General features: G+C 39.4%; 2 protein-coding genes across 19 annotated transcripts in view; one reads left to right on the forward strand and one right to left on the reverse strand.

The window, feature by feature from the left end:
* The window catches only part of LOC111197417 (NACHT, LRR and PYD domains-containing protein 12-like), a 396972-nt gene that overhangs the window by 297338 nt on the left and 75539 nt on the right, over window positions 1-24095 (reverse strand). The gene's annotated exons all lie outside the window — the stretch shown is intronic.
* LOC125801101 (NACHT, LRR and PYD domains-containing protein 12-like) overlaps window positions 1-24095 on the forward strand; it is a 431224-nt gene that overhangs the window by 27433 nt on the left and 379696 nt on the right. The window contains exon 12 of one of the 12 annotated variants that reach the window (XM_049477041.1): window positions 4497-5399. The exons of the other annotated variants lie outside the window; for them this stretch is intronic. Within the exon in view, the coding sequence (XP_049332998.1) occupies window positions 4497-5101 (605 nt within the window). The 3' untranslated portion in view covers window positions 5102-5399. Of the gene's footprint in view, window positions 1-4496; window positions 5400-24095 lie in introns of those variants that run through there. 12 annotated transcript variants of the gene reach the window in all.

The following is a 24095-nucleotide window of genomic DNA, read 5'->3' on the forward strand; positions in this document are numbered from 1 at the left end:
CTATACACACACAAACACTACAAACAAACAATACACACAAACACACACACATTACACACTACACACACTACATACACACCCAAATACACACACTATATACACCCAATACAAACACTACACACACGTACACTACATACACACAATACAAGCACACTCAAACACTACACACACATAAACTACACACACATTCATTATAACACTACACACACATAAAAAATAAAACACTACATACACTAAATAGAACACTACACACACACTAAACATACCACTACAGATACACTACACACAATACACACTACATACACACATTACACACCCAAATACACACAATACAAGCACACTCATACACACTACATACATACACATTCAGTGCATACACGTTAATTATAACACTACACACACACTAAATATAACACTACACACACACTAAATATAACACTACACACACACTAAATATAACACTACACACACTAAATATAACACTACACACACTAAATATAACACTACACACACTAGGGATGCAACGGTACAGTGTGGCTACAGTTCGGTTCGTATCGCGGTTCTTGGGCCACTGTTTCGGTTTGGTTTTGATATATATCAATATTATCTAGCTCCAACATGCAGCACGTTTTTAGCCCTTTCTATTTCAAATCAACAAGGTGCTCCTACTCACACTTTCAGAGCCAATTAATAAAGGCACAGATTAATTCAAATCACAATATCTATTATAAAAAAGGAGCATATATTCTTACCATTAGTCAAAAACAGGTAACTGAATCACACTGTGCTTTATCTGCTGACTGTCTTTTACCTTGATTATCAAACTCAACGCTGAAGCCAAAATGGTCCCGAACAGCGGATTCATAAGATGACGGCGCCTCTTCAAATATCCTTTTCTCCGTTTAGCGTTCACTGGCCCTGATCACGCAGCTGAGAAAGTTTTGTTTAATTAGTCCTCAAATCTTCAGCGTTTGCCTTCAGAGCTGATTTGCTCCGATAGAAGTAATATATAAAAAACTATCAACTATTAACATTTACTGTTGTTAGAAAAAAATATGCATGCAATGTCTGAATTATATACATAGTACAAAAACTGATCAGTTATCACCTAATATTTAAAATAATATAACAGTATTGGTTATTATTATTATGTAATGTATGCCAATTCTTTTGTATATTTACATTTTTCCACTCTTTCTTAAAAAAAACATTGGTTCCTGCGCGTTTATTTTTTTTTTTTTTACTGAGAACACTTCTTTCTACTGAGAGAATGTAACTACGTTTCCTAGAGATTTTTGGCAGAAGTTAATATAAACGTCAGGACATGTGGTCTTACTGTGAACTACATATGAACAGAAGTCAGGTTAGATCAGTGTTTCTTAACCCTGTTCTTACATATTCTACTGCATATTAACACTGTTCTGCATATTCTACAGCTTCCTCTGTTTAAAGGCACTTTAATAAAGTAAGTGGTGGTATGATGTGTCTAATAAACTGCTGGATATACATAAGGATCCATAGGGGGCTAAGAGATTTTAACAGGTAAACTTAATAAATGATTGTTTATTAGCTGATCAGTTGGATCTGATGGAAAACAGTTTTAGGGCAGTGATGATCAGGGTTAAGAAACTGCTTTAAACTACCAACATTACCCAGTGTTGTACTAAATTCTGTCTATCCTCTACATCCAGCTTCTAGCTAACTGCAATCCTAAATTAATAAATAGTTTGAAAATGAAATAGTGATTAGCTGATCAGGTACAGGGCAAGTTGAACATTACATATATAGTTTTTTCTTCTTTAACCCTGACTCCCAATCAAGGTAATTCCAAAGTTAAGTTAACTCACTAACACAGCTGCAGATTATTAATCACAGTGGGTTTAAACTGTGTGCTGATTCAGAGACGTGTATTTTTAACCAGCTATCAGAAACATATCATCACAGTTTACACGATTAGATACCGTTACCTTTCTTTTAGAAAAAAAAAATCACCGTATATCCATATCTTAAAATCAGCTGCAGCCGATCCCGCTGCTAAATCTCACAGCGAGGGAGGGGCTTCCCCCCACCAACATACTGACACCTCCGCGCGCCGCAAAAACAGCAAACTGATTGGCTGTTTCTCCTGAGAGGCGGAACTTAATTCCTGAACCGGCTCCGTGATTGGTCCGGTCTGCCTCCTCATTAGTAGCACAGCTGATCTGAGTGAAACAATATCATTTTTGGGGGGGACAAATCCACCTGTTTCTAATATTGGGACATGTCCCCCCCATCCCCCCGGTTCCTACGCCAATGGTTATAGGCATTCTGCTGTTTGAGAATTTTAACAGATGCTTATTCTCACTCAAATGCTGGAGTTTTAGAAACAAAAAATAAAAAGAGGAAAGCACTTTGACTGAACAGGAATTTATTTTATTTTTACAAACATTTGAAATACACAGAAATATAAAGCTATATGTTAGCGTTCGTTTCTTATCACCAGGGCAGATTTATTAAAATATAAAATATATTAATTTATTAATTAAAATCTCGTCCAGCGCTCTAAAAAGCTGCAGGCACACGTAGCGAAGTTTGGCAGCGTCCACACGGCGTGGGATTACCTCTGTTTTCTTAAAGAAAAATCATTTTAATAAATAACCACAGATCAAGTGTAGTTTAAACTGCAAAACCATGATATAAAACTCAATATAAAAACACCACTGTCATATAACCAAGAGAGACATCAGGCAAAATGCACTTCTCCCCTCTCTTTCTCTTTCTTTCTCTCTCTCTCTCTTTCTCTCTGTCTCTCTCTCTCTCTCTCTCTCTCTTTCTCTCTCTCTCTCTCTCTCTCTGTCTCTCTTTCTCTCTCTCTCTCTTTCTTTCTCTCTCTCTCTTTCGAAGCTGAATTCAGAGCGACGCTACAAATAATATAAAACTCACTAAAATAAGATGAGTGCGGAAAAGTTAATTAAATATTGTCAAATATAAATAATAGCTTGAGGTTTTTTATTATCAGGCTTTTTATTCAGAAAGCCTGTGGTTGATTTCAATTAGTTTTTTTAATGAGTTTATATTTTATATTACTTATTTATTTTATTTATTTTTATTATTTTATTTATCAAAATAGTTTATATAAATAACTATATAATACATTATATGTATACACATTTATTCCCCATGATTCCCATGTTCTTAGTTTATTAATATTAATTTTATAATTTCTTATTATTCTTATAATTCTTATAATTTTTTATTCATAAGATATAAATTCTTTACTTTTTATGTCTTTTTATGATCTTTTTAAAATGTCCTATTTTTCCTTTTTTACGTATATATTTTATTCGTCTAGAGTAAATGTCAGTTTTTATTTCTATTTTATTATATTTTTTTATCTGTTTTAAACTGTAAATGCTCAGCTGCATTGTAAATGAGGATCCCCCTCCAGTGTAAATAATGGTTGATTGCTTGATTAATATTCAGTGTTGTAAACCCAGTTTTTACATAAACAATAAAGAGAATAGAGAATAAAATAACATTACTCTTCTCTTATATGAGCTGCTGGTGAATCTTCACAGTGTGACGGCGCAGTCCCCCAGCACGCGCTCAGCAGCCCCTCCCCCTGGCCATGGGCGGGGCATGTACAGCGGGAGAGCGTTTGTTCACTATGTTAAGGTGCTTGCACACTGAACGCGGTATGCCGCGCGGCATTCCGCTGTGCTGCCGCTCTGCTCTACGCTGGTCAGTTGCGGGTGCGTTGCGCTGCTGCTGACGCCAAGCGTCTCCTGCTGATAATAGGCGGAGTTTTCTAAAACCCATCACCTCTGTGAGCGGTGTTTTGTAGTTTTGAGTCTCTACAGCCTCTGTGGATCTGTATATGTTTCTCAGCCTCAGAACAAAGCTCTGATTCTTCTCTTCCTCCTGTTATCTCTATATGAGTGTAGGGAAGTGATGTACAGCTGAGGGGATTCACTAATCGCTATTATTAGTCTCTCGCGCACGTTTATTGTTGTTTGGACTACAGTTTCTCTCTAGTCGCGTGAGTTCACGTCATGCGTTTTCTGCCGAGGTACCGCTTGCCGCGAGGTCAAAGTTGAACCATGTTGAACTTTGCCCGCGGTAAGCGGTAGCGCGGTGGAGGCGTGGTTATGGGCGGGGAAACGCGCCGCTTTCCGCTCTGCTCCGCGGCAGCGACGCACCGCTCTACCGCTCTAGACACTATTGAATCCTATGGGGGTCAGCGTACCGCGCCGCACCTACCGCGTGCAGTGTGCAAGCACCTTTAGTGCGCACCCAAATACCGCCGTCCATCCGGGTGTATCAAACCAAACAGACCGAACCGAACGATTCAATAAAATACAGAGAACCGTCGCATCCCTAATAAATACACTAAATATAACACTAAATATAACACTACACACTAAATATAACACTAAATATAACACTACACACTAAATATAACACTAAATATATCACTACACACACTAAATACACTCTGTGTGTGTTGTTGTGTTCAGGGTTCTGTGATTTCACTCTGGATCTGAACACAGCGCAGCGTCGTCTGTCTCTGAGTGAGGAGAACAGGAGGGTGGAGTGTGGAGAGGAGCTGCAGTCGTATCCTGATCATCCAGAGAGATTTGATGGGTGGCCGCAGGTTCTGAGTAGAGAGAGAGTTACTGGTGGTACTGGACGCTGTTACTGGGAGGCTGAGTGGAGCGGGAGAGGAGGAGCTGCTGTAGCTCTGAGTTATAAAACCATCAGCAGGAAAGGAAGAGGATCAGACTGTGTGTTTGGCCTGAATATAAACTCCTGGAGTCTGATCTGCTCTGATAACAGATACTCTGTTCATCACAATAATAACAGAACTGATCTCTCCACTCCTCCCTCCGGCTGTAGGAGAGTAGGAGTGTATGTGGACTGTCCCTCCGGCACTCTGTCCTTCTACAGAGTCTCCTCTGATACACACACACCCTCACACACACCCTCACACAGACACTCACACTCACCCTCACACACTCTCACACACTTACACACATTCTACACCACCTTCACTCAGCCCCTCTATGCAGGGTTTTCGGTTTATAGTTCTGGCTCCTCAGTGCGTCTGTGTAAGATAGAATAACCCTGTGTGTAACAGAGATTCGATGTGTGTATGTGTATCACTGTGTGTGTGTATGTGTATCACTGTGTGTGTGTGTGTGTGTGTGTGTGTGTGTGTGTGTGTGTGTGTGTGTGGGAGGGAGAATTGGTATATAAGTATGTAAATATTTTATATAGATGATTTTGTAATTTTTTTCCAGAACCTTTATTTTAATTACTGTTATCTTTATTCACTACTGTTATTATTGTTAATTATTGTTTTATTTTATTGTAAAATAGGTTCATATTAATAAAGCTAAAGAAATGAAGAAAGGTGAAAAGGAGTCTGATGATTTTTTGTGTGTTTTGCTAAATGAAATTTAGATCTGAAAAAAGTATCTACTGGAATTAATGTCACAATTTGTTCTCTAACAACGGCACTGACCTTTCCATAGTCATTAGTAGAGGTGTATTCAACTAAGGATTTCCATTTAGTGAACTAATAGTCGAATCAGTTTTTTTTCCTAGAGCACAGTAAACGGGATCCCCGTTCTCTTCTGGACTTTTTTCCACTTCAAAGGAAAAACCTAAAACACTCAGATCAATGAATAAACATGGTAGGTTGGCTTTATTTAGCTTTTATTTATTTATTTACTGAAACCGAAGAGAACGTTTACAAAAAAAAGTCACCGTCAGTGCAGTGCGCATATCGCACATAAAACAGGAATAAAACGGCTTTTAAAACAACAAAATGTGCGTTCTCTCATCTCTCATTTAGCAACCTAATAGCTTTAAAATAATTCTCAGTTGGGAAACGTGTTGGCTAACTTTGTTAGACAGGCACTGTGCAAAATGTCAAAAATATTTTAAATAAAATATGCCTGCCTGAAAGTATAAAAACAATTTGCCACACGACAGCAAAAAAATTTAAATTAAAGTAAGGGTCAATTAACGGGGTTTAAAAAGCAAACAACAACAAAAAATGTTTATAGGCCTACTTGCCGAGACCCACCGCGTGCAGAATCCGACTTGTGTTGCAAAATTAGATACGATTTGTAAAAAAAAAAAAAAAAAAAATCAAGAAAAAGAAAAAAGGTTCATAACGTATGAAAAGCCCGTGTTCTACTGCACCTGTAATCCTCTGATTTTTTAGTTGTATGCCAGAAAAACCAACTTGTTGACGTTGGACGGATGAAGGGCGCTCCACGCTTTATTTGCAATGAAACCCGTCCTAGAAAATATCCTCTCGGATGGCGTGGAGGTGGAGGGGATGCTGTGAAATCTCCTGGCAGCTCTAGACAGTGTTGGGTACCTCTCCTCATTTTTTTGCCACCATTCCAGTGGACCTCCGCTGCATTTTGTGAAGTCTTTTGTATAAGCCTTCATCTCACTGTTTTCATCCTCCGCCTGGTCCTTCCCATCCTCATCACTGGCCAGCAGCATAGCCGTCACTGTGTCTTTATGTCTGGGCACAGTCGGCCCAGCATCCACCACCATGTCACTTTCCTCCAGGGATGACCTGTCAGGGAGACTCTCGGCTATTTCTGCTACCGCTGAATACGCCTCTTCTCTTTGCGCATCAGAGAGAAAGGAGAGCTTCTTAAAGCGGGTCTAGTACAGCAGCACTGATATAGACGCTCCTTTCCAAGCCTGGATCTTTCAGCTCCTATCGCCTGTCCATCTCATCCGACAGTATAGTTTTGATGTTTTTTGTGATTTTGCTGTCGTCATCACGCACCACCAAATGCTGTTTTTTAATGCTCATGAGCATGGGGACAGTAGCAGACAGGGATACGTTGGTGTCTTGTGACAAAATCTCTGTCAGAGTGACCATTGGTTTAAGAACAGCAACTATGTCCTCTGCTGTGCGCCACTGTGATGTGGAGAGATCCAGGTCACGATCTGACCGTTTGCTCACACTTGTATCCGTCAGTACGGCTGAAACGGGCACCTTTTACTCAATAAGGCGATCAAGCATCAAATAGACATCAAATTACAACATCCTGCACTATTTATGCTGAGGGACATTCTGTTCTTTCTGTTTATCTTGGAGTGCTGAGGTGGCCTTTGCGCTTTTTTTGAAATGAGAAACACTGCGCCTTGCAGCAACAACAGTACGGCAAATAGGGTCCTGTTTTAGCGCACTGTTAATGCACTGTTGTAGCGTGTGGCCCGCGCAGCGCACTCCTTTCATATTTCCCCACGCTGGCTGCTGGGTCAGCTGACTGGTGCACGCAACCATGTTTGCCGCATTGTCATGTACCACAGAAACTATTTTAGTGCTTTGGATGTCCCACTCAGAAATGATCTCCGTCAGATCTCTTGCAATGTGATCGGCTGTGTGACTGTCATCCATTTTTTTTGTTTCTAAAACGAAACTCTCCAGTCGCCAGTCTTCAGTGATGAAATGTGATGTGACTGTGAGATCGAAGTCCAGATATCTGTTGTGAAGCTGACTGCTTCACAGTTCTGTATTGCCTTGTATACCTCTGATCTTGTTGATAAATATTTTGTGTGCAGGACATCCATCACTGTTGCTCTTGTAGGGACGGTGTAGCCCGGCTCAAGTGTGCGCAAAAGTTCTTTAAATCCCTCGCCCTCAACAATGCGCACTGGTCTCATATCAAGTGCGACAAACTCCGTAATTCTTTCAGTAATTTCCGTTTTTCTTTTCTGTGACAATGGTGGTCTCAAATCAACTGTTTTTTGTGTTAATCTCGGGCCGCTGGTGCTGCAGACATGCTGGCTGAGCTGTCAACATGAGTCTGCGGGTGTAACTGTCAGAAAAAAGACACATAAATGTTAATATTAGTTTTATTCGATGCCCGCATTGATAATCGGCTGAACTGTTTTTTCGCCTTACCCGTTTCAAATGATACGCCATGTTGGTTGTTGTCGTGTGATATGCAAGAAGTTGAACTTGCACTTTACTTTCTTGTGATCATTTTTATCTACCTAATATAATTCCACAACAAACATAAAAAAGGGGGTGGACAAAAGTATTGGCACCCTTTGAAAAATCATGTGATGCTTCTCTAATTTGTGTAATTAACAGCACCTTTTACTTTCCTGTGGCACATAACAGGTGGTGGCAATAACTAAATCACACTTGTAGCCAGTTAAAATTGATTAAAGTCGACTCAACCTCTGTCCTGTGTCCTTGTGTGTACCACATTGAGCATGGAGAAAAGAAAGAAGATCGCAATCATTTTCTGGAAGAAATAGAGTATTATCTGACAGAATTGCAGGGGTGCCAATACTTTTGGCCAGCACTGTAACTTAGTTTTGGGAGATTGATCTACGCCCTTACTCCTCGCACTTTCTTCCCTATTTAAACCATCACTTCCTCTCTACCTGCTTGTTGAACAACCAAATAGGGCAAGGGCGTGGGTTAATACAAGCAAAGGTACAATATTGGTCTTTACAGGGTCAAATGTGTTCCCTCTGAAGTACAAAGCCGTTCCTAACAGCAATAAGTACAGATTTGTACCATTTATCACTGCACTAATAAACAATATATATATATTTAACTGAACATTTTTACTTAAAAGCCAGACAATTTTGGTTAATCAAGTTCTTGACACATTCAGTTGATGATAATGTTTAGAATCTTTATAATTTTCGCTGGCACAAAAAACATGGGTACATAAAAGGATTTTAACTAAAAGGCGCTATATACTTTGAACTTCATTCATTCATTTCTCATTACTGAAATGGTTGATTATTTACAAATAAATTAATAATCAGAGTCATATTTTGTTTGCAAGTATATTTACATAATCCATAAATCATCTTTTTTCATATATTTATTTTTAACACAACATCCTAAAAACAGTTGTAAAGCATTGACTGTCGTGGTAATGAGAGAAATTTAAGACATTTAAAAAAAACAAATATGAAAAAATACTCTATATAATTTATGTAACCCTGTACAAGAGAGACATTAATCTGATTTCAAAATTGCCAAAAATGTGCATTTCTAATCATATATCAGATGTCATATAACATTGCAGTAATGATACGTGTGAAACATTGTGGACTTCATCTTTAAAATGCAAATTAAATGTATTTATTTATTTATTCAAAAGGGACAGTGCACATTGATGAACATTTCAGTTTCAGCATCAATATAAATGTACCAGAGTTAGCTAAAAAGCTAGTTTTCATCTGTAGTCCCTAGGCAGGTTGTTGGAAGAAAAAATAAATGTCTCAACAGCTACACACACAATACAATAACAGCACATACACAGTATACCTACAGTACCACAAACATTTCATAAAATATACCTGGCTATCAGTGATTACAGATTTGTTTTGCTTTCAGTTTCTATTTAAAAGTCAGGTAATTTATACATTTTGGTAACTCAGTGGGTAGACTATGGACTCAGAACTAGAACAAAGCAGACTATGGAGTTAAATCAATATCACCAGAACCTGAAACAAAAAACATATTTCTTGAATATAAACGGTGTGTAATCTGCTGTTCTTGAAAAATTGACCTTCAAATATTTAGATATTTACAACTCAGGTATTAAAGGTTCAGTTTAGAACAGTTTTAAAATGACAGATAGCCCACATTTCACCTAAATAAAATAATTGAGGTACAAACATTTTAAGTTAAAAAAAAAATCATGTAGCAAAAAAATACTTTAACGATTAAAAATTCAGGTAAAAAAAATCAGGTTGTAGAAATTCAGGTTGAAAAAAATCAGGTTATAAAAATTCCGGTAAAAAAAAAGGTTATAAAATGTTTATGTTCCCAGGCATAACTGCTATTGGTGCTTTGAGAGGAAAAATAAAGTCCCCATCTACACAGGCAATACAGGAAGCTCTGTTTGAACAAAGCCTCTTGAAATAGGGTTTACAAAGCTTGTCTCTGCCTTAGCCCCGCCCTCTCATCTGTAATCCCTCCTGTCTCATTTGTAACCCAGCCCCCTCGTTACTTATACAGGTGTCCCTTGTGTGTGCCTGTGTATAAATACCCCATGTGCTTCTTTTGTTCTCTGTCGTGCTTTTTGTTTGAGCCTGTCTGATGTTTTTCTGTGTTTGTTGAGCGGCTGAATTGCTGTCTTTTTGTCTACAGAGTTCTGGTTTGTTTTCTATATATTGTTTGATTCTTCGTTAATTTCACTTCTTTGTTAAGACCTGGTGTAGTCTCTTATTTTATAGTCTTTGTTTTTTCATTGTCTCAGTTATTATTTGTTTTTGTTATATGGAAAATAAAAGCAACTTGCATCTATATCCTGTCTCCTCCATGTTCCAGTGAGGAAAGGAAGTCAGTGGAGTCACTATGTGACAAAGAGCTGGTGCAGATGTATTCAGAAATATACCATTCCTTATCCACAAAGGAAGCAGTCTCCATCTTAATGAATGTGGACAAACTGCACACAAGCAACCTACCTCCAGTAAACCCAAACGCTGGAGAGGTGTACATTTATGTGTACAATAATGAGAATAGCAAACAAGACTGGAGAGCAGATTATATCATGTGGAAAAATGAGGGCACAAGAACCCTTAAACATGATATTCATATCCTCTAAGTGCGCTAATTTGCTGTGAAAAATGAAGAAATGCTGTTCTGGAAAAAGGTATACGAACTATGCAGTAGCAAATCACCATACTTTCTTCTCTTCACTACTTGAGAGATGAGACAGACCATGTTCCAAAGCCCCATGGGAATTCAAAAGACTGTAACTGGAATTTCGTCAGAACTGCTCCCTCGATTCTCAGTCACATTAAGAGGAAGAAGAGACGACCCCCTGCATCTGTGTACAGAGACCTCATTTACCAACCAGCTTCTCACAGCAAGGAGCACATGGAGGTTCGTCTCCCAAGAAACATGATGCAGGTAGAAAACACAATCAAACGTGTGCTCTTACAAAACATGCTGCACCAAAATGATGTAATTGCAACATACATACTCAGCGAATACCTTAAAGGTTTTGTGCATGATGTGGGCTGATATCTACCCAGAGTTGCCGCAAATTACAGAAGTTAAGGATACCGATTGCCTATATGGATAGTGGTGTCCCAATCCTCCTTCATTATGACACAACATTCGATTTGGGAGATTATTATGTCTCTCCCCTTCTTTTCCGTTAAAAGGGTTTTAAAGAGTGTCCCTTTATACCCTTAGCCTTCCACATTCACCAGACCTGGAGTGCAAAAACTCACAAAAGCTTATTCACAGATTTGCTTGATCTTTTTTCTGGAACTCATCTCCCCACAGTTTGTCATATGCACTGATCGAGAGGCTGCAATAGACCTGACTATTCGTTCAGTGCTTCCAGCAGTTGCAATAGTAAACTGCTAGAACCACATCCTACTTAATGTAAAGTTTAAACTGCGAGAGTTGAAAGGTAATCGTGATGTAAATACGTACACCAACGATATCAGAGATCTTCTAGAGTCTTACACCAAAGAAGACTGGGACAGGAATCTTGAACTGTCCAACAAATGGAGCTCAGTATTTGCTGAGTATTTCCGGAGGCACCTGGAAGTCCCAATGGAGAGGTCTGCCAGATTTGCACTGCAAAATCTAGGCCTAACACTTTCTAACAAGTCACAAAAAATCCTTCAGAACGTTTTAATGCGACCCTTAAAAGGTTGGTGGACTGGAACGAGGTCAGACCAGAGAAGATGGTTCTCTCACTCTGCAATCTCCGGACATACTATTTAAATGAAGTCCTGAGAGGCTGCTGCAGTCTGGGGAACTACCACCTAAACAAGGTGAGTTTGAGAGTTTGGAGAGGGACATAAAAGACACTAATTTCCCACCTGATGTGATTCTACAGGAAATTTCTGGTTTACACAGAGACCAAGTGTCTCAATCCAATCAACAGACCTTTGCTTCTTCAGAAACAGGCTTTGACATTGAGACTGTCGCTTGCACAGCTCATTTCCATGGACAGATTAATCCTTGTGCCAAAATCACAGTCTTTTATTATTAAAGAGTGGATGGGGGAAAAATATATTGCCTCACTGGCCCCAAAAGAGCAGTGCTCCTGCAATTCTGTCTCACAGTGCTGTCACATCCTAGCAACCAGACTGGCTATTGGCTAAGAATTGGGGCAGAAGAAAAACTTCTATTTGAAGAAGGTGGTGAGGAGGGCTGGTAGGAGAAGATCGGGGTTAAAAGGTCCAACTAAAGAAATATGTTCAGAGAATAGCATTACAAGTTATATGTCACAGTGAATTAAATGTAACTGCTCACCCTCAGCCTGTAACCACCCCACCGGCAGGAACCACTATCAGCAAGCAATAGTCCCTCTCTTGAAATCAATAATGATATATAAAGATATGTCAGTCACCCTGGGGACCTCCTCCGCATAATTGAGTTTCCCCTTTTCCCCTTTTTTTTGCCACGAATACCTCAAGGTGGTCTTGTGGGGCCTAGGTCAAAAACCAGTCCCGGCTTGAAAAATCTATCTGGGTGCTTAAAATTTACAGTGGTTGTACCGGTTCCAGAGTGGAAGTGGAGTCGGAAAATGTGTGGGAGCCCCGCCCACCACCAAGTGGCTTTAGGAGCGTCTAATCGAGTTGGACGTGAGCGCCGGGCACTGACCCCAGGTGGCTAATCTGGCCTGATCATTTTATTTGGTTAGGACTTGGGATCTGGATTTCCAGACAGTTTGGCCAGACCATCTGACTTTTCTATTGAATGAGAAAGTTCAGTCCATGTTAAATCTGACAGATTGGTGAGGAAGTCCCTAACGCTAACCCTAACCTAACCCTAAACCTATCCTCAAACCAAACCTCAAATCAAACCTAAATCTAACCATACCTAACCTTACCAAAAAGGTGCATTATGTAGGACCTGAGAGCGAGTGTTTGAAATGGCTACAGTAGTCCAATTTCAAAACACCACAGAGTAGTCTGCTCCGCCCACCGCTTCCCAGCCACAAAGGTTATTTGGGTTGCCAAATTCAGGAGGCTGATTCTACACAATGGTAAGACTAGTAGGAGAGGCAGAGAACATAAAGAGCGTATCTAGCGTTATATTGACTATGTTACACAAGGAGCACTGAAGCAGCTCTGCTAGCTGGCTCCTTTGCTGCAGCGCAGATCGATGTAGTGTAGTGTTAAGTACTGGCAACCTCGGTGGGAGGAGTTAATCTTGGCAAACAAGCTGCAGGAGGAGTCAGAGGACAAAACAAACACAAACCCCCGGGACGGCCTGCATATTTAAAATAGGAACGTACTGCTGGAGCCGTGCTGACAAGAGATGCCAGTGCTTTCAAGAATAAAAACAAGAGATTTAGACAAAAAAAAAAACAGTGGTGTGCAGTGAGGCCCTTCTAACCCTTCAGAGAAGGGGTGACTAAGTGCATGCAAATAATTACATAATTTTCAATCAGGAAATATATATTATATTTATTGTAAGTGTATGGACTTATTTTATAAATGAACTAAAATAATTAAAACAGCAACTAATTCAAAGCATTAGTCTGTGTTTCAGTTGCTACAGGACTCTTCTCTGACTGATAGCGGTACTGACTAATCAAAGCTTTTTAAAATGGCTTCTGCCCCTGTGTGTCTGCGTGGACTCTTCTCCTGATTTTGAGAAGTGTAATGTAGGAATAAATCTGTTAGCAAAGTCATAGGACAATCTAACCAATCAGACTCATTTTCACTCCGGGGGTGGGGTCATGCTGAAGGGGTAAGTGTTGATTAGTCGTAAAACCGTGTGCATGCTGGCCTAGTTCAGTAGTTAGCTAACTGGAGCTTAGAACACGCAAACCAATATGCCTATTGGGAGACTCCAACCTAGCCAAGATCACAGAACACAAATACAGTGAGCTACAGATCGACAGCTATCAGAGAGGAACATTTAGACAGGCGCAAAATGTGCATGCTAAGGTACACACAGTCATCCTTGCATTTGGCATTAACCACCGCAACCAAAAGTGCAAGGAGACAGCTGTGAAACAAATGCAGCATGCTGTAAAGGCAGCTGGAGAAAAAATTCCAGGTGCAGCAGTCTGGATCCCATTTCTCAAAACAACTAAAGTTGGAAGAGAGAGAACAACTAAATGCTTACATCAAAAAGCACATGGCCTACCTACCTCTGCTCCCAGCTGAGCACTTTAAAGTAACTCAGGACAAAGTTCACAGGACACCAGACTGTGCTAAGGCCATGTTAAATCTTGGGGCCAAACAATTAAATTTTGCAAAGAGGTGGTTTTGCAAATTTTGCAAAGAGTATTAAATCTGGCTAGACACTTCATACCTACTGAAGGTCTATTAAAAATATCAGTCCATTACAATAAAATACGCTACATGACACAAAAGTGAACTTCCTGGACACTATAACTTTTAAAGGAAGCGGGTTTGCAGACACTCAAACTCGACATTAGGGTCTATTTTAAAGATACAGACACACATTCCCTCTTATTCAAATCCAGCTATCAGCCAAAGCATACCTTCAAAGGCTTTAAATCACAGCTACTGAGGTTTCGTAAAATCTTTACTCAACAGGGAGACTTTTGGGAAGCAAAAACAACCCTGTTCCCCAAGCTCTCAGGAAAAGTGGTTACTCCCGACCTTTCCTGAAACAATGCCATAGGAACATCTTATCTAAAAACAAGGATTCAGACACAGAAATAATCCCATTATTTACAACATTCTCAAGAGCTAGTCTTAATTTAAACAGAAATCTCAAAGCAAATTTTGAAAAATTCATGGAGAAAGACAAAATGCTGGACTGCCACAAGGTTATCTCAGCCTACGGCAAGAATAAGAACCTGACGGATTTACTGGTTCAGAGCAAACTACCCCAACTACAAAATTCCCAAAATGTATCCCGAGAATTCACTGAATTCAAACCTAAGAACTGGATCTCCAATCCACACACAGGGGAATTGTTCAAAATCTGGCCACCCTTAGAACACAACATTAGCAACTGCATTTATCAAATTTACTGCCAAAAACGTAATCTACAGTATGTGGGGGAAACTAGGAACACCTTGGCCACTAGAATGTGGCAATAGACATTACATTATACATAAGAATGAAACACAGACCTGGTTAGTCCAACATTTTATTAAAACACGGGGTTCAGTCATTGAGAGTCATGGGACTGCAATTTAATACATCATGGTCCCAACCAAAAAAGGAAAGACATGGAAAAAGTTTGGATTAATAAATTAGGTCATTATATCATTATTGCTCAATGAGCAAATCAGCCGAGATCTGAAATTAGGAACAATATGGGGAAGGGGGAGACGGTGGGAGAATGGTCGGGCTTGGTGACGTGTGGTAGGCCCATGCCTAACAAAGGTTCTGGACCGGTCCAGTCTTGCTGGACTTGTTTGGGGCTTTGGAAGTTTTGGTCCCTAACCCAACTCTAAACCTAACCCTAAATCCGGCTTTTGCACTTAGCAAAATAGCCGACCATCAGCAGACCGGCTTGCCCTGCCCAAAACAGGGCCTATAAAAGAGGCCACAAACCAAACCTCAGCATCTAGAAAACTTCTCCACACAAAGTGTGTTTGGTGGTTTTGTTAATGGGTCTTTGTTAAGGTTAATCAGGATGGGCTGACTGTTTCTCTCTGTTTCAAAGAAAGTGTGTCCAATCTGCAAGGGGAACTTTGCAGACATGCCCAACTTGCGAGTGCCCAGTTCAGAGACAAATGGGCTGCCCCTCTCCGTGAAAAAAGACTTTTGAGGCTGGACATGCACCTCTCCAGTAGACACAAACTCTCCGGCAGTGACCTAGAGGTGGTATTGTTCTCAGCCAAGCAGGACTGTATACAGGACAAGTACCTCCGCTCTCAGAAGGGGTTCGCCCTGACATCCATCAAGGTCATGCTTCTCAATGCCTTTGCCTTCGTGAACAATTTCAAGGCCTTTTATTCAGATTTCTGGGCTTAGTTCAACCAAGCTGGACCGTATTCAACTGCAGCTTCAGCGGCTGAGTCATGACAAGCATGTGCAGTGCTAACCCATCAGCTTGGTAAAAATAGACAGTGCCTTTGGGAATGCGCTTCGGTCTCTTTACAGCAGGGAGCAGAGTCCATGTGTGTTCCAGTGGAACAGCAAGCAGGTCCAGAAACTGAACTAGCTTTCCACACTCCAGATTCGGTTTCAGTTTAGGTGTTACATAAGCTACGTTCACATTACCAGGCTAAAGTGATTTAAATCAGATTTTTTGCTCAATAAGACTCAGATCGGATTTTTGTATGGCTGTGTGAATGTGCCAAATCTGTTTTTTTTTTTTCAAAATCAGATTTGAGTCACTTTCATATGTGGTCCTAAACTGAATACATATCTAATCCATGGACATGCGACAACTCAACTGAACTCATTAATGCACTGATAGAGAGACAATTAAAAAAAGACAATTCACATTTTTCTGATGTTTCTAACAGACAACTGCTGGAATCACACTCTGCAAAGTGAAAGTCATATCGGGATATTGGGAAGATGTCAGGAGAAAAGGACATTGTGCTTAAGTCTATGTGCAACATCAGATCTCTTTAAATGCAAATCTGAAGACTGGAAGAAAACTTGCTAAACATTCTACTGCTTGGAGTTTGGAATTCTGGGAATATTTTGGAAATTTAGAAGTCCAGACAAAAAAAGACAGGTTTGCGCTACAAAATCGTGGCTTAACACAGTCCACTGTAATCAACAACAAAGTTTCATCTGCACACTAAAAAGGAAAAAAGGATGGTAGAAGGGAACCATGTCAGACCATACAGGATGCTGGTAACCCAATGAGATTCTGAGGGGCTGCTGTGATGGTGGAAATACAACCTAAAAAAAAAAAACCCTAACAAATTGCCACTGATCCCAATTGTAAATCATTTCACCTGATGTATTGAGCATGGCGGACATAAAGCTGTACATAACATAAGCCCCCAAAAAGAAGAGGAATAAGACATCGTGATGTCATTAGCAAAGCTGCTACTTTCAGAAAACTGGGTAGGCCATGACCCTAGGGCCAAGTCATTTATTGTTGTCTGATGGATGGGTCAAAAACTTTTGACTTCACAATGCTGCCAAATTTTGGCAGCCAGGCTCTCTTTTTGGTGAAGAGGAAAAAAAAGCACTTTGAAAAAGGTAGACAGAAAGCCAGAGAGAAAACATTCTGGATGTAAAGTTGGGGAAACGGAATTGAACAGATTAGAAAGTGGTACATGCTGCAGATTGTGTCAGTGCGCCTCTCTCTCAGCACTGACCACAAAACACAGATTATTTTAGAGACTGCAGATGCAGATGAAGCTCTAGAAGCTGGGACTGATAAACCTGAGACATTCACAGGAGACATTATAAGTGGAGACATCGTGGGTCAAAAATGCGAGGTCATCGAGGGGGTGAATCTAAGAACCCTACTGACAAGAGGTCACCGCTGTGGAGCATTTGTCAAAAATATTAAGGTGTGAGGAACATTTTCACTTTAAGATAAGGTTGGTGAACAGTACTCGTTTAACATTAACACTGTATTTTCTAATCTGTCCATTTTTAAAATCACCAACACACTCAGAGGGGCAGGACAGTCAGGTAGGTGGACCTGGTGGAGTTGGGGAGGGAACAGGCTGGGGGGAGCAGTGCTGTAGAGTCAGTGCTGCACACAGGTGAACCTGCTGTGGGGGATGGTTTTATGAAGTTAAATGAGGACGTGTGGATGAAATCAATGATTTTATGAATGCAATTTTTTGCAACTCAGTCAATGTTACATTACTTTAAATGTGAGTCAGATTCCACATACTTAAAGACTGCAGTTTCTCTTTCTGTCAGGATGAGGTTCAGTCCTCTTTTACCAGACATTAATGAATTAAATCTGTGTCTCAGGATTCAAGTGCCTACAGTTTTTACTGTTTAGATTTTAGATCTTAGTTTAGATCTTGATGCTAAATGTCGTGTCCTGGCCCTGTTCCATGTCTGTCCTGTTCGGGCTCTGTGTTTTTCTGCCCTCCTGTTTATCTCCTCCATGTGCTCTGCTGTGTATTCTTCAGTATCTCCACCCCCATCTAGTGCCTTCACCTGTGTTTCATCTGTAGCTCTGCCCCCTCATTACCTTCTCCAGGTTTGACCTGTTTCTTTTCTTCATCTTGTGTGTGTGTGTATTTATAGCCCTGTGTTCCCTGTTTCCTTTATCGGTTCTTGTACATTATGTCAGTTCAGGTTGTGTCTATTCATGAGTTTTCAGAGTTGCTGTTTTTTGGTTTATAGTTTGTTTCTTCATGTTGTTAATAAATACTTCCATTTGCGTCCTCCTCTGAATCCTCTCCCTGCTCCTACCTGACTCTAAATAAAGGGTCACATCCAAAAGCTTTCCTAGAATCATTGTGTATTTCTATATTAGACAGTAATATATGCTGAAAGCTTTTCCATTTCAAACAGCATTCTGTATGGAGGCATGTATGTTTTGTGTTCCTTGCTGTTAGGAGCAGGTTTAGATTACGTTTTTCATCTTTTTTTAGTATGCAATTAAGAACCTCTACTCTTTCACAGTACAGTACCTCACAAAAATGAGTACAGCCCTTATATTTTTGCACATCTCTAGACCTAAACCCTATTGAGTATCAGTGGGGCATTCTTAATGGAATATGGAGGAGCGCAAGGTCTCTTAACATCTACCAGCTCTGTGATGTCATCATTTTGGAATGCCATGGAATGGATTCATTTCTGCCAGGCAGCTTCTATGACTTTATTAATACAAAAAGTGTTCACTTTCCTTGTAATTATGTCTTTATATTCATCAAATAGACGTATAAGTAACTCCTGTTGAGCAGGAGAGAAAAAAAGCAGAATTTTCTCCATTTTTCAAAAATTCTCGCTTTTTAGGGTTCGATCACTGAGCCTTGATTACAAAAGCCTGTCTTGAGTTAGTGGGAACAGGTTGCATCTGGATTTCATTACTGGAACGGAACTGGCTGGAATTTAATTGTGTGGCTAACTCAAGCGAGGCTTACTCAAATAAGCACTGCTTTTTTTAAGCTCTCTTCGTGGAACAGCCCCCTGGTGCTCTGGCTTTATTAATAAAAATTAACGGACAAAAACAATATGGCTTTGGGCCCTTAATGTGTGTAGTGACCATAGCACTGTGGTCACTATGAAATGTTCAGCAGACATCTAAAAGATTGGTGCCTAGAGACGCAGCCTGATGATAGACTAAAATAAATAAATAAATAAATAAATAAAGATAAATAAAGAGATAAATCTCGATTAATTTCTTGTTCCTAACTGGTTCAGAACTGATTTAATTCAGAAATTAAGCTTAAGAGGATATCTTCTGGTTTCCTCAAACAGTAAAATCTGATTATAAACTGAACTCCATTAGAGACTCTGCTGTTAAAGAGCACAGTGTACCTCAGTTTACACTGAGAGAAATAAAGTCTGATTCTGATCACAGTAAGAAGAGTTTGGGCAGTAAATCAGATTTTATAGAGTTTTTGTTGCTGTGTGAACACAGTCATTATCACAGCTTCTTTATACAGAGTGAACATCCCTCTGACTATCTGCCCCAGTCCTGCCTTATATTCATCTTAACCACGCCCCCTCATTATCCTCTACACCTGCTGGTAATCTGTTACTCCGCCCACTCATTACCGCTTCCAGGTGAGTGTTGTCTGTGTTTAGTCTATATATAGACCTTTGTTCTCCCATTCTGATGAAATGTGTGTTAATGTGGGTGTTTGTGGGTTTTGGCACTGAGGGCTTTTGTTTGTTTATCTGACCTTTAGCTTTTAGAAGATTTTTCTTCTCAAAACCAGTCCTCATGCACGTGATTCCAAACTCTCCTGCACTGCTTAAGCACTGGCAAGATTCACACAAGCACAGCAACGACTCTGCTTAAGAAAATTACGTAGTTTTAACGTAGTTTTACATTTCAGTCATTTAACAGACTCAGAACAATTTCCAACTTCACTGTTTACTGATGAAATATCTGTAAACAGTCGAGACTAGAACCAAAAGATCCATCAGATCCTGTTAAATCTCAGTTCAGATCAGAGTTTGATCTCTGCTATCCAGTACAGAGGGAGTCTGTAGAACAGAGTCAGGGTTTTAAATCTGATCTGAGCAGCTACTGGAAGACAGTGAGGATCAGTAGAGGAGATACATGGATGATCTGAAGACTGAAGATGAGTCTGTCTGATGCTCGTATAGGAAGAGCAGTCAGAGGAGAGCTGCAGTAGACCGGTGTTAAATATGAGACTGCAGAGACTCTATAGACTTCTATAGAGAGAACCCTGGTTCTCAGGTGGAACATCCACCTTTAGATCAGCAGAAACTGGAGCTTAATCACCTGAAAATGGATTCTGTCCACCTGAGAGTCTGGATCATGTACAGATCTTAATTCCTCTGCACCTGGAGAAACACCTGTTCATGAGAAGTCTCCCACAGTCTATAATAACAGTGATGATTTATCGGCTTCATACAACGTTTATGATTTGGAATTCAGTCTCATTTTATATGTAGATCCACAGCTAAACCACATCAATTTTGTAGAGGATCTGCTGTGAATCAGTTTCATCAGATGGTTTTAGTATGTAGAAGTAATTTAAAGAACCAAGCTCAGGATTTTAATAGGGAGGAACTCCTTCATGGCTCCACCCTGTACACGTTTAATCTTCCACCTGATAAAGACTGTGCTCAATATGTGGATGGTAGTTTAGCAGTGGTTAAATATCTCCATTAATCAACATAAATTCCTCCCACAATATTTCTAATACCAAAGTTTTCAACAATCCATCTAAAAGAGAACTCGTAAGGGACAAACCCATTCAGTCTGTGTTGCACTACCAGAAACTTTATTTTGGTCTGCATTTCTTCAGTTTATAATTACTTTATTTTTTTTTATAATATGTGGTGTTGTGTTGGTGTGAGAGATATTGAAGCATCACCTGGGTGGAGTAACTAGGCCAAGCCATATTACTGGAGCAGAGAAATAACCACAACTAGCAGAGGTTCTCTCTTAATATGGCAACACAGTAACAGAGACCCTTCTTCACCCCCCATATCAACACCAGAAGGCTGAATGACACCCCACTGGGAGCACTAAATAAACTAAATAAACACACCAAACACAAGCCTCCAAATAACACAATCAAAGAGAAAAAAGGCAGCTGCTGAGCATGCTGGGAACTCTTTAAAAGCCCCACCAATACTCTGTGCTGGCAAAATATGTTATATGCTATTTTACGCTAAGTTCTCAGATCTGTTCTACGATGAAAATCTATGGGAGTCTTCGTTTCATATCTGAATGGTTTATTTACAGTTTTGTGAAAATCTCAGTGAAAAACTGTTTCTACAGTACATCTATCTGCCTGATACACTGAGCTCATGGCTGTGTGTAGAGTTTAAAATATTAGTAGCTAAACTGTGTTCAAACTACAGTGTTGCTTAAGTTTATGAACCCTATTTCTGCATAAACATCTAATCTAATCTAAAACATCTAAAAGTCCTAAATGCAAATAAAGAGAGCCCAGTTAAATCAGTTTAATGAGACAAAAAATATTACACTTGCTCATTTATATATTGAGGAAAATTATGAGGGTATAACTATGTACTTTGAGGGTATAACTATGTGAATCTCTAGGATTAGCAGTTTGTAAAGGTAAAATTAAAGTCTTAAGTTTTAAATCAATGGAAGACAATCAGGTGTGAGTGGGCGGAGCCTGTTTTATTTAACGAACAGGTGTCTACCAAACTCTGCTCTTCACAACATGTATTTGTGGAAGTGTATCATAACCTGAATAAATTTGATTTCTGAGAAGCTCAGAAAGAGTAATTGATGCTCATCAGGCTGAAAAAGTTTACAAAACCATCTCTAAAGAGTTTAAACTGCCATCAATCCACAGTCAGACAGATTACTGTGTACAAATGGAGGAAATTTAGGACCATCATAAAAAAGACCTAATTTCAGCCTAATTTAGCAAAAATATTTAATTTAAAGGATGTTTTAGACAAAAAATCAAGTTTAAAGTCAGGAGAGCCATGAGCTAAAAAAATCAGTTCAGTCTATGCAGATGCCTGGTTATAAAAACCCTTAATGACTCTTAACTTGAAGCTGAGGTCACAAGTCGAATCCCTGATGATGAACCCTGGAGTTTTAATCTGGTGCAACAGACTAAATTTCCTTACTGGTAATCATGAGGAACCTGTAGGAACTGCACTGGAATCTATAGAACTGCACTGTAGGTATAGACCTACCAGTGGACTAAGAGTTGATGAGGCTGGACAGGAGATTGGAATAGTCGTGTGTCTTGACTTGAAAATTTAGTAATCTTACACCCTGGGCAAGGTGTGTCGTGATGCTCATTGCTATCTTACACCCCACCATTTTCACACCTGCTTCGTTTAAATAGCAACAGTGCTTCTGAATATATCTACACTGATGTGCGTGGTCATCTGGAAATGGTGTGTTCAGGTACATTTCTCGCGTATTGCTATCTTGCCAGTGGAAAACACAGGTGCTCCACTGACTGAATCTGAATCTCTCTCACCAACCCAACTTTTACATCAACAATAAACAGAATAGTAAGTAAAATAACGTTGCTGTTCCTGTAAATGAGCTGCTGGAGCTCCTTCACAGCGTCAACCAGCAGCTCAGTTTCCTCTGCTGAGAAGAGTTTGTTGGACACGTCCAGGTAGCTGCACCGTTACAATAGCAATCCACCAAAGTCAGAGCTCACCTGACTCTTAAAGAGAATGGCAAGTGACGAAATTATTGGTTTATTTTTGAATAAGGACCAAAACACACCCATGATTAAATAATTTGTATGTTTTGAGATGCAATCTTTCCCCCCCGTCACAGGGGGATGTAGGGTGCAACCAAGAAACTGGAGCCAGTTAACCCATATGATTGGTAGAACAGATCATGTTTGAACAATTTAAATATAATTGAGGTTAGTTTAATTAAATTTAAATAATAAAGTTAATTTGTTTAATAAAATGATATTATATAATTTGGATATGCACTAAGGCATGCGATGTATGTTACTAAGAAAAGTGTTATTTTTAATAATGAGAATGTATTTCAGTATGATTTATTTTAACAATATAAATAAATTGTTACTAAATGTTACTATATGACCAGTTTATAAAGACAGTTTGCTAAAGGGGCTCGTTCTTGTTTAGAAATAAATTAACTCACTAGTGAAGTAATTAATGCCAATCATTTGAATGTAAATGGGTGATTTTATTATGTGTACAGCACACAGAAAGGTGCTAGATAACAGCCTGCAATCCAAATCATGCAGTTTTCACCCAGAAGAACTTTGACTGTTGCCATTGTGAAGGGGTTATTTGCTTAAAAATTTTGTTTTTATTAACATTAAAAAGCAAAAATGTAAAGGGATCACAAAAAATAAAAGTGCACATACTTAAATATTAAACTTTAAAATACACATAAATAAATGAAACATGCAAAAGTAAAAGAGTATATACATTTACACTTTTTTTTTTTTTGCTTACTTTGTGGTGATTATGAGAGGAGGTATTGTTTAGGTTTTTGTTGTTGTGATGATGTTTAGATGTCTTCATGATCTGTGATGTCATCTTTGGTCTGGTCTGTGTGTTCATCATCCTCCAGTGGGTCTGGAGTTTGTGTGGATCTCTCCTGTTGTTCTGTATTGTTGATACATTTTATTTGTTAGAGACTCAGACTGATGTAATGAGATGAACTGAGTTTGAATTTATAAAACTTAAACATCTTACCATCTTTGCAGAAACAGCTGTTGCAGCTATTGCTTCACTTGCTGCCTTTGCTTTTGTGAGCTTTTCTAGAAGTTCTTCTCTTTCTTTTCTTAACATTTTTATAGTCTGCTGAAGTCCAGCACTTCGCTTTGTCCACTGAGACATCGTTGCCATAATGTCAGTGGACACTGTGCAAAGTTGTTGGGCCGTCTCTCCTTGATTGGCTGCTGGGTCACGGCATTAGTACTGTTAAAAAGAGAAGCAAAGGTTGTACGCATGTGAGATTTGTACAGGAACACAATGTGATTAAAATACAATTTTAGATTAATGAAATTTGTCATCTTGGAACAGGACACACGCAGAGGTAGCATAGACGTTTTATTAAAGAAAAC

Source organism: Astyanax mexicanus, chromosome 4, assembly GCF_023375975.1.
Source record: "Astyanax mexicanus isolate ESR-SI-001 chromosome 4, AstMex3_surface, whole genome shotgun sequence".
In the NCBI taxonomy this organism is placed as follows: Eukaryota; Metazoa; Chordata; class Actinopteri; order Characiformes; family Acestrorhamphidae; genus Astyanax; species Astyanax mexicanus.